The sequence below is a fragment of the Drosophila bipectinata genome, chromosome 2R, assembly GCF_030179905.1.
Source record: "Drosophila bipectinata strain 14024-0381.07 chromosome 2R, DbipHiC1v2, whole genome shotgun sequence".
NCBI lineage: Eukaryota > Metazoa > Arthropoda > Insecta > Diptera > Drosophilidae > Drosophila > Drosophila bipectinata.
The window spans coordinates 18,879,173-18,890,718 of NC_091737.1; the positions used below are offsets into that span (position 1 = coordinate 18,879,173).

Sequence of the window (11,546 nt, forward strand, 5' to 3'; positions counted from 1 at the left end):
TTCCAAAACTTATTCTATTATCCCTGCAGGAGTCGATGAATCGTCCTGTTTCTGGCTCGGACTTTGGCTTCCAGATACCTCTCAGAGACGGCCTGCACACCATAGTCGATGGCCTCGAGTACGAGGACTCTCATGGCCTGTCGGAGCAGATCCCGATGCAAGACCACCCACTGCCACCGAATCCGGACTCGCTGCCTCCCACCTACGAAACCGCCATGCTGACCGCCGCCGTCGCCTCCGCATGTCCGTCATCGAATGGAAACGGACACAACCTGACACCCTATCGACTGCAGCACCAGATCTCCTCGGGCGTGAGCACCCAGCAGAACGACTCCCGCGACGAGGCCACCTACACAGAGTCCATTGAGCTGCGGCTGCTGGGCCAGTACAACTCCACGGACACGGATCCCTATGGCAACGATCAGAGAAGTGGCTGTGGCTCCTTCAACCGGGGCGACTCCCTACAGGACAGGAGCTGCGATGAGCACGACGAGGCCTATCTGAAGTACCAAAAGTCCTTGCTGACGCGCTCGCCCAGCTACCGGAAGTCCCTAGACCGCCTGTCACAGTCCAGCGGGCAGTCGCAGCGATCGCTCCTCAAATCCGAGGAGGCCGAGATGCGGCGGCACTCCCTCAGCGGCCATTCTCTCAACTCCATTTCCATTGAGCAGGACGAGCTGCTGTCGCAGCAGGGTAATCTCCGCGAGGAGTTGCTCAACTGTGACCAGAAGGAACTCTTCCAGTTTCTGCAGCTGGATGAGGACGAGCTAAAGGGCAGCAACCTTAGCTGCATCTCCAGTGCCATGCGATCGCGCCGCTCCTCCGGCCAGATGGGGGGCCACCCCTCGGAGACCGAGCCCTCGGAGTTTGACAATATCATACAGAGTTTCGAAAAGGAGCTGGAGGAGATCAAGCGCTCTACCACCTCGCTAGAGCGCAAGCTCTCCACGCTCTCGGAGCCGTCGCCGGCTGCCGATGAGGCCACTAAGGCTATAATGGACCACATTGCCATCATCACGGGAGCCTCGGATCGCACGACAGCCGACGAGGTGGTGCATCCGCTAAACCCGTACGACAGCTACGATTTGTCCAGCGTCCCCAGACGCTCCCAGTCCGTTAGTTCCGCCGCCCAGCGCCAGTCCGTGAAGCTGAAGCGGCGCAGCCTGGAGAAGCAGCGCAAGATCGACGAGGACTTCAGCATCTCGAATGAAATCCGCAAAATCTGTGATCAAATCCACGCACCCTTTGCGGCCATGGAGGCGCTGGCGGTAGCGGCCACCAGTCAGACTGCCTCCCAGGCCAGTAGCCAGTCGCCCTTCCTCCGCAGGAAGATCGACCCCTTTACGGTGCAGTTTGATCGCTTCAAGCGGCTGTCGCTGATCGAGCGAGTGGAGGAGCTGCCGGAGGACGAGAAGCCCATTTCCACGCTGCGCATCGAGTCAGAGAAGATGCCGCGAAAGTTTCTCCCCGGCCATCTGGACAGCCTCTCGCTAAAGAGCACTTCCTCGTATGAGAACCTTCTCCTCCAGAAACAGAAGCTGGTGCCCGCCACGCCACCCACCTCCTTGAAATCGAGCATTGAGCCTCCGACACTGGCGCAAATTTCATCGCTCAAGGCCACACCGCCGCTGGCTGCTCTTACGGAGCACCAGCAGCACTTCCATGCCACCAGCCTCCAGCAGGCACAAGCACCTTCCACTCAAGGCCCGCAGGCACCGCATCCGCACGCACGTAGAAGCCGCCCGGAGCATCCACAACCCAGTCTAGACAAAGCTGCCTCTTTCCAGTCGGCGCGCACCGAATCGCACAGCTCGGGAGCAGCTGAGACCAGCTCAGCCCTCGGCCTGACCCTCAATCTGGGTCAGAAGACACCCCAAGACTGCCAGTCCAGGTTAGAGCAGGCCATAGCTTCGGAGCCGACACAGAAGCCGTCGGCGTTCTCGCGACTGACTGAAAAACCATGGCATTGTCTGGTTTCCTACGTAGACGATCTCACCGTTGGTGGGAGGCGTAACTCGCAGGGAGCCTACAATGATCCCATGACTTTTCCGAGCTTCGGGGCCACCAAGCCGCCCAAGGTGCCCGATGACTGTTTCCCCCAAAAGTGCTACGATCAGTAAGTATCCCTTTCTGCGAATACCTCGAATGGTGACGTCTCACTCGCCTACTCTCTTGCAGCTTCTACTTCCGATGCCCCTGGTTCATGAGCTGCATGGACACGCAGAGCGCCAAGCACTGGACTCGGGTGAGGACAGCGGTCTTGACGGTTGTCGATACTCCGGCCTTTGAGTGGTTCGTCCTGGTGCTGATCTTTGCGTCGAGTATCACGCTCTGCTTCGAGGACATCAACCTGGACAAGAACAAGACTCTCAAGCGCGTTCTCTACTGGATCAACTTCTCCTTCTGCCTGATCTTCGTCGTGGAGATGATTCTCAAGTGGCTGGCGCTGGGCTTTTCCAAGTACTTTACCAGCTTCTGGACCATACTCGACTTCATCATAGTGTTTGTGAGTGCCAGGGGGATAGGTTGTTGTGGAAGGGCTTAGGATAACCGATGTGCTTGGTTCACAGGTCTCCGTGTTCTCGCTGCTCATCGAGGAGAACGAAAACCTGAAGGTACTGCGATCCCTGCGCACCCTACGTGCCCTCCGTCCTCTGAGAGCCATATCTCGGTAAGTGGTCCTGCGAGGCACCTGCACCACAATCTTCTCTCAGACATCTCTGTGCATCCGGCGAAGCCAGCTCTCTGCGTAGGAACTCTAAGTACTTCCCCGCTCTCTATTCTATCTCTACCGTGTTTCTCTGTTCCGGAGGATCTCTGTTTCCGAGGAGGAGTGGGTCATACCGAGCAATGCAATCAAGAAAAACCGTGTGCAGTGTTTAGTACAATCCCGTCTTCTTTATGGATTTCGAATAGAAATACTCGTACTCGTACTCGTACTTCGTAGAACTCGCATTGCATCGTCTCGTCCTCGTCCTTGTCCTCGTCCCAGAATCGGAGTAGTCCTTCGCCACTGTAAATTGTAATCTTTAATCTGTAATCTGTAATCTTAAATCCTTATTCGGTTATCAGTTAAAAACTGTTTATAGTAATTTGTAGACAATGTACATATGTATGTATAGACTAACCTAAGCAGACGAGATCATCCATTTATATATAAATCCGAACACCTAGCACTACGACTCCACCCCGTAATATATAGCCGCCATCGTAATCCCATACATTTCTATTCCAGGTGGCAAGGAATGCGGATTGTAGTAAACGCTCTCATGTATGCAATACCATCAATTTTCAATGTCCTTTTGGTTTGTTTAGTTTTTTGGTTGATCTTCTCAATAATGGGTGTTCAGTTTTTTGGTGGTAAATTTTTCAAGTGCGTCAATGAGTTGGGCGAGTTGCTGCCCATCACCGTAAGTAGTCTCTGGACCCAGGATCCTTACTGCCCAATAACCGCCCCCCACGGCTCCACTTGACCACTAATCCCCGACTACTTCGCAGGAGGTGAACGACAAGTGGGACTGCATCGAACAGAACTACACTTGGATCAACTCGAAGATCACCTTCGATCATGTGGGCATGGGATATCTGGCCCTGCTTCAGGTGGCCACCTTCGAGGGATGGATGGAGGTGATGGCGGACGCCGTGGACGCCCGGGGAGTGGACCTCCAGCCGCAGCGGGAGGCCAATCTATATGCGTATATTTATTTTGTTATTTTTATTGTCTGCGGCTCGTTCTTTACTCTCAATCTGTTCATTGGAGTTATCATTGATAACTTCAACATGCTCAAGAAGAAGGTAAGTCCTTTGGCCTATGACCTTGGTCGGCTGGGCCAGCTCTGGTTGCATCTGCATCGCCATCCTTCATCTATACCTGTCGCCAGTCACCCGTCCCATGTACATAGCACTCCCACTCATGCATCTCGCACCATGTCCCAGCTGCATCGATGTGCTCCCTGACCCCCAAAAATCGCCACCATTATGTGTTCTCGTTGTTGGCTTGCTATTTGTGACGATATGTTATTAGTGTGTTTAAGAGTTGTGCGGACTGTACATATTTAATTATATAAATGTTCATTCTATTCTCATCACTTTTATATAGTATGAAGGAGGAGTGTTGGAAATGTTTCTCACCGAATCTCAAAAACACTATTACACGGCCATGAAAAAATTGGGACGAAAGAAACCACAGAAAGTTATTAAGCGACCTATAAATCATTTTTTAGCTATGTTTTATGATTTATCCAATTCGAGAAGGTAAACAAAACCCGCCATCTAATCTATCCTTGCCCCCCAACGATACTCGATCTCTATGACCAAAGAAACTGCATTGAATCCTTGTATCTTGTATAGTTTTTTTCTCCTAAAAAACCACCTAACCACCTAACTAGTCCTTTATCCTAGATGTAACTCGAACTCTTGTAGGCCCGCAGAGCAACCATAGAATGTTTCTGATTTGGTGATAAAATTCATTTGAACACTTAATAATTCTTGGCATTTTTGGACCGACCAGTGCTTGTCCCAAGCAAGCACCGTCAAAAATGCCTCCTAATCCCTATTCTGTAAATTCTATCCTCCATATTCTGTAACCTGTACTCTGTGATCTGTAACCTGTAATCTGTTATCTGTATATCCAAAAATGCATACTTCTTGAAGTTTGTTCTGTAGAGCACCTTTTAACTATCTATCTCTTGGATGCTCCTCCCTGTCCTAGTGCCTGTAAATACTTAAACCATTTCCCCAGACCCAAGGAGCAAACACTCTTCGGCTCACCCGAAGCTCATCCCCCTTTTAAGATAGAGGCTTAATCTGAAATTTTTTCGTGATGTTCAGGTTCGAAATCGCGATCTTTGTACTGATTTTTCTCAATATGCTAACCATGGGTATCGAGCACTACGACCAGCCCCACGCTGTCTTCTTCATTCTGGAAGTGAGCAACGCCTTCTTCACCACCGTGTTCGGACTGGGTAAGTAGTCACTATCTAGTCCTGTTAGTCCAACCTAAACCACTACTTTCCCCATACAGAGGCCATTGTCAAGATCGTGGGCTTGCGCTACCACTACTTCACCGTGCCCTGGAACGTTTTCGACTTCCTGCTGGTGCTGGCCTCCATCTTTGGCATCCTGATGGAGGACATCATGATCGACCTGCCCATCAGCCCCACTTTGCTGCGCGTGGTGCGAGTGTTCAGGATAGGACGCATCCTGCGCCTCATCAAGGCAGCCAAGGGCATCCGGAAGCTGCTGTTCGCCCTGGTCGTGTCCCTGCCCGCCCTCTTCAACATCGGAGCTCTGCTGGGACTGATCACGTTTATCTATGCCATCCTGGGCATGTCGCTCTTCGGCCACGTCAAGCTCCAGGGAGCCCTCGACGACATGGTGAACTTCCAGACGTTCGGCCGCAGCATGCAGCTGCTCTTCCGGCTGATGACCTCCGCCGGATGGAACGATGTACTGGAGTCCCTTATGATCCAGCCGCCGGACTGCGACCCCTTCATCCTGGGACAGACCAACGGCGACTGTGGCCATCCTCTGCTGGCGATCACCTACTTCACCAGCTTCATCATCATCAGCTACATGATAGTGATCAACATGTACATAGCCATCATCCTGGAGAACTTCAACCAAGCGCATCAGGAGGAGGAGATCGGCATCGTCGAGGACGACTTGGAGATGTTCTACATTCGCTGGTCTAAGTAGGTGCCCAGCACGATACTTCTAGCCGGAGATGATAACCTTGTTGCCTTTGCAGATATGATCCACATGCCACCCAATTTATACACTTCTCGCAACTGTCCGATTTTATTGCCTCTCTCGATCCACCATTGGGCATCTCGAAGCCCAATAATGTCGCTCTAGTGTCATTTAATCTGCCCATTTCGAAGGGCAATAAAATACACTGTCTCGATATTTTGCACGCGCTCGTGAAGCACGTGCTAGGTCATGTCGAGGAGACCGATAACTTCAAACAGTTGCAGGAACAAATGGATGTCAAGTTTAAGAAACAGTTTCCAACGCGCAAAGAATTGGAAATTGTTTCGTCGACGCGGATCTGGAAGCGCCAGGAAAAGGCGGCCAAGACCATTCAGACGGGCTGGAAGGAGTATTTGCGGTATAACAACTGATCACCAAACCAAAACCAAACCCAGCCAGCCTAACTAACCACTAACCACTGACCCTAGCATTATCTAGCATTGAATTAGTCCTTTTGGTTATCCCTAACGCTGCACTCCATTAATCCTATGTGTGCTCTTTTTTTCACGCAGGCGGAAGCGCGAGAAGGAGCGCTCGAACTCCGGGGACAGTGCCACTCAGACCTCCAGTCCTGGCGGATGGCAGTCGAAGCTATCAGCGCTGAACTTCTTCCACCTGCAGGTGAGATTTCTCCACCAAAGAACATTCAATTCCAAGATTAATCCCTGGCTCCCTTAACAGGTCAGTCGTCGTGGCACCGCCTGCTCCAGCCGCGCCTCGTCGCGCAAATCATCACGTGCCTCGGACGCCTCCGATCTCAGCGAGCTGGCGGGGCCCTGGCTGAACCTGCCACTGATGCTCGTCTCGGGGGCCGATGACGTGGTCAAGGACATCAAGCAGCAGAGCGACGAGCTCGGCAAACGGTAGTTATCCTAGATCCTAGATCTCACCAACACCACCACCACCCACCAACCCATCCACAAGAAGACACCGACACATAGACATGATACACACACCCACATGTATACACCTGCGTACCACCTGCGTAGCCATTCCGTGTATGTTTGTGTTTCATGGCTGCGATGATGCGATGATGAATTTGAAATGCAATTTTTAGACGAAACGAAAGGCTTCCCATCTGCTCATGTGCTCCACCCAACATTTGCCACATGCCATTCCAACATGCAACAAGATCGATAAATTATGTATAATGTTTTGTGTGTCCACAGTGTATATGAAAACTTAAGCCCTATTTCTAGCATATCCTCTTGTATCTCCCTAAACTATGAGTCCCTGCTCGCAGACATGGTCACTGCCGTTCTCAGAAGTGGCTCCCAGCCTAGTGGCTTGAACTACCTAGGTAAAGGCAATAATCTAGCATCTTAGCTGCCAACTATGAAATCTATATACAAATCTATTACAAAATCTAATCACAGACAAAATCAGAAACCAATATCAATCTCTCAGTATCAGTATCAATGTATCAATCAAAATGCAACAAGCAATCTACTTTTTAATTTCCGACTCTTGACTATAACTCATTCATATTGTATATTCAGCTAGATTAAGTATCTATGTATCTTGAATTGCGTCAACTATCCAGTACTCGTACTTGTTCTAGTCTAGCATATAGTATTTCCATCCAATCTCGACTCTCAACCCAACTCAACTCAACTCAGCTCATTTAAGCGAACGCAAAGCCAAGTCTGTCAAAAATCCAAGTACTACCTAGCCAACTAATATTCGACAATTATTCAACAACAATCAGACAACCACCACAGCTAATCGCAGATATATAAAAAAAATAACATTCGAGTAATATATGCCTTAATATCATACTATTTGTAAGTAGCGGTAGTAACCGGAAGACTTCAAGCAAACCAATTGAATCCGTAACTCCACTACTCCGACTCCACTTCACCCGATTCTCTGGAATGCGCAGTTTGAGTTCATTTTTTCTTGCCATTTGGTTGCCTGCCCTGTTTTATAGATCGTTACTATGGTTTTGCTAAGTAATCTCTCTCTTTAGTTTGAATGTAGCAGCATTAAGCCAACATTTCACCAGGTAATTGGAAAACTCTGACTAAATCCCATCTGGATCATCAACCACCACGATGTACAGCTTCTTAGAGTCGAAAGCTTTGCATTCTTTCCTATGTAATTTCGTCAAAAAATTGCAGCTAATGTTTAAACGATAAATCCTCGATATCCTATACTTTTGTATCGTCCCAGCTATACCTATAGTCACGGTTGCCCCTTGGATCCGAGTTATCCGAGTGAAAGAGGGGCAACCATGACTATATCTATACTACTATATAACCCCAACATTCTACATCCAATCGAACCCAGAAATTTGAAATTATGCTTATGATTGTTTCTTGTTATTCCAAAACTACTAAACTATTACTATTATATTAGCGGTAGCATATTTGTGGAAGCGCCTAGAGCAAGTCGTCGCCGAAGCTTTTATAATTTCTTTTTGCGTCATCAGGATGCTGTCGATGACAGCTTAACCTCACCTTCAGTACATAGAAAAAGTAATTATTGACAAGTGCCTACTCACTCACCCACTATCCACTCTCCACTGACCCACTGACCCACTCAACACCTACATTCCCCACCTGCCTCGACCATCCGAACATCACCCATCCAGAACCACCTGTTTTGGCTCCACTTGTAAATATAAACAATACGTATGTTCTCTGTACATAGCCACCGGCACCTCGTACCCCCATCTCTGCACCCTACTCGAATATCAATAGCATTCCATCCACAATCGAATCGAATAGTACCCCTTAACTTAACTCTAAGCTTAAGTTCTGACTCACAACGAGCTCTGTTTATCTTTGACCTCTGACCTGTCGTCTGTCCACACAACCTTGTACTTGTGCGTGTGCCCACTATGCGTACTAATGCGTGCATTTCACCCACGACAGCCGCTATGAACACCTCGACCACAACCAACACGACCACCTCCAACTCCTCCGGCACGGCCTCCTCCTCCACCGGCACTGCCGCCGCCACTGGGTGTGGCCCGCATCCGACAGTGGCAGCCGCCTCGGCCTCGGCCTTCGCCTCCGACAGCGACCGACAGCAGGCGGTGGCACGTAAGCGCGCCACTAGTTTCATTCGCAAGAAACCGCCCCTAGAAAGGGGCCTGTCCGCACAGAGCGCTTTAAGAGTTAACAAGAACGCTTTTGTCTGTATGTGTATCTGTCCGAGATTCCCCCCAGGATCAGTCCACTAACTCATTTTCTTCTGCCCTTCCAGCCGAGGCGCCTGCCCCCGAGGTGATCGTCACGAAACCGTCGCCGGAGCAGCAGACACATCCGCACCAGCTCTCCCTGGGCCTGCGCCCGGACAACGCCACGCTGGTGCACGTGCTGGTGCATCGCGAGAGCGAGGAGTACAAGGAGGAGGACGAGAGCAGCAGCCCCGCCTCGTCGCCGGTCAGCGGAAACGGAAATGGGGCTAAGCAGCCGCCACCACAGATCCGCATCAGCACGGGGTCGGTGGAGAGCAGCAACATGGATACGTGTCCCATGCCCACGGTTCAGATAATGGTGGACAGTCCCAAGGAACCGCCACGCGGAGACTTCAGTGCCGAGTTCTCTGTGCCCAGGGTGGACGTGGACGCACCCATCGACGTCAACGTGCAGGGTGATACCTCGCAGGTGTTCTACGACTACAATCCCGAAAGGGATCCGGAACCTAAGGCCGATGATGAAACTGAAATCGAAACTGAAATGGAAGTAGAAACCGAAGTTGAAATTGGATCGCTTCCAGACGAGCAGAGATGACCCTCGTATCCGGTCAGGAGCAGGCAGAAGGACTCTAGCAGTGACACCAGCACCAGTACCAGCAGCTGCAGTACCAGGAGCAGCTCATCCTCGACGAGTTGACAAGCTCCGGCCTGAGTGCCGATGTCGATTCCTGTCACCAATCGTAGTTTGTTAGACTTAGGAATAGGCTTAGGCTTAGGCTTAGGCTTAGGCAGGGGAATCGTCACCTCTTTGTTATCATAGTCGATTGCCTATATATACATATATATATATATTATAGTCGCTTTATACGATATACATATATACACGATACATACATATATACGGAAGTAACCAAGTTTATACATACATACAGTAACGTAACATAAAAGAAATTAAGGAAAATCAATATTAACTATATGTTAACAAGACGTGCATTAAACCGTTGTAGTACTCGAATCAAAAAAATCAAAAGTCGAATCAGAGTAGGATCGGATGGATCATCGTCCTAATCATTCGCATGCTCGCTCGGTTAGTCAGATCGAATCGGTTGACATTCTTGGACATTTTTGAAGGTTGTTTTTGAACTATACAATATACCTAATACCTAATACCTAATACCTAGGGAGATTGGCAGATTTGCAATTATGTGAAACTCCAAATTGTAGCTCATAGACGTAGTGTTTGTTTTTTTCTCAATTATGGATTACTGATTACTGAATTACCGAATCGTATCGTAAACATTTTGTAAATATGCCAAAGGAAGTATTTTAAACTAATGAGCTATATTACTATAGTTAATCTTACATAGCGTACATAGAGCCTACATACATACATATATGGACATATGGACATTAGTTAGTGACAATTTAATGAAATATTTATGAAGGGTTTTTCGTTACAATAACGCCTAATTACCGATTACGATAGCGAATAACATATATCGAATATATTATCCATTACCGATTGTTCGAAGTACAAAAGCGAAGTATTAGTAGATTTGATTATTATTGTAAATACTTAGTGCCCCCCAGCTACTCTCATCCTAGCATCCCTAGCATCTCCAAACAGTAAGAACTTAAGCCAAATAACAATGTCAAGTGATTTTGTACTCTACACACTTTTAGTCCCAATCGGGACATCTAGCTACATGGGCACTTTCAATCGATATCCAATCGTTATCCGAAACGAAATCAATCAGCAGTCCTACCTAAGACCTCAGTTAGCTCTCCGTTACCCCCTATTTTTTAGTAATGCTAATGAAGTGAATCAAAAGCAAGATGCAACAATTGTGGTCTCCTATACAGAAAGCTTCCACGAGAACTCTATTTTATCAAATAATTTACACTTTACACTTGACTTCTTTGTATGACTTTGAAATAATGGTGGGGTCGGGCCAAGTTTCCAAGAAACTCGCCTTCTTTTTGGTTAATTTTTAAGTGTTGTTCAGTGTCTCTCTCTCTTTTAAGTCGCCATTGTGATCGCATTAAGTTTACACATCGAAACGGAACAGATCGGAGTTGATAGATATATTTTAATGTAATATTTATCGAATTACTGCACCTGCTGCATTGAGGGCACCTGCTCCACTCGATTCCACTAAATCTTACTCTACTTTCGTGAATTAACAACAGACAATCAGACAGCGATTGATAGCAAATTGAAATTCTATGGTACCAACTAATCGTTTTCTCCAGGAAATAAATCCAAAAAAACAAAAAAAAACCAAAAACCAAATGAACGTACGTACACACAAAAAACTTAATTGTGATTTTAACTGCAATTTTTACACAAACAAACAAAATAAAAACAAAAAAACCAAAAAAAACAAAACTAAGGTCATAATTTTAAATTAGAATTGTTAACAGATATAGACATATACGAAATATGGGGAAAACCAAACAACAGACAGAAACCAAAACACTCGTCAATTAAGTGATATTTAATACATTGCCTAACAGTTGCAAGGATATTATATATTGTATGACATAGGATTTACAATATTTAGGACTCGTATTCGATTGTACATAAACGAAAAGCGATAAGGATAACGAAAAAAAACGAAATAGCAATAGACCCCTTCATCCACGAACC

General features: G+C 47.8%; 1 protein-coding gene across 6 annotated transcripts in view; it reads left to right on the forward strand.

Moving 5' to 3' along the window:
• Nucleotides 1-10,159, forward strand: part of NaCP60E (Na channel protein 60E) — a 28,398-nt gene extending 18,239 nt beyond the window's left edge. For 4 of the 6 annotated variants that reach the window (XM_070278786.1, XM_070278787.1, XM_017241096.3 and 1 more), the window contains 14 exons: nucleotides 30-2,116; nucleotides 2,179-2,506; nucleotides 2,571-2,671; nucleotides 3,236-3,410; nucleotides 3,499-3,795; nucleotides 4,100-4,254; nucleotides 4,831-4,964; nucleotides 5,024-5,693; nucleotides 5,750-6,109; nucleotides 6,264-6,372; nucleotides 6,433-6,614; nucleotides 6,951-7,051; nucleotides 8,628-8,894; nucleotides 8,962-10,159. In XM_070278786.1, coding sequence (XP_070134887.1) covers nucleotides 30-2,116; nucleotides 2,179-2,506; nucleotides 2,571-2,671; nucleotides 3,236-3,410; nucleotides 3,499-3,795; nucleotides 4,100-4,254; nucleotides 4,831-4,964; nucleotides 5,024-5,693; nucleotides 5,750-6,109; nucleotides 6,264-6,372; nucleotides 6,433-6,614; nucleotides 6,951-7,051; nucleotides 8,628-8,894; nucleotides 8,962-9,491 — 5,496 coding nt within the window. In that variant the 3' untranslated portion in view covers nucleotides 9,492-10,159. Of the gene's footprint in view, nucleotides 1-29; nucleotides 2,117-2,178; nucleotides 2,507-2,570; nucleotides 2,672-3,235; nucleotides 3,411-3,498; nucleotides 3,796-4,099; nucleotides 4,255-4,830; nucleotides 4,965-5,023; nucleotides 5,694-5,749; nucleotides 6,110-6,263; nucleotides 6,373-6,432; nucleotides 6,615-6,950; nucleotides 7,052-8,627; nucleotides 8,895-8,961 lie in introns of those variants that run through there. The other 2 variants (XR_011442458.1, XM_070278789.1) reach the window with 2 other exon arrangements.
• Nucleotides 10,160-11,546: the final 1,387 nt, after the last annotated feature.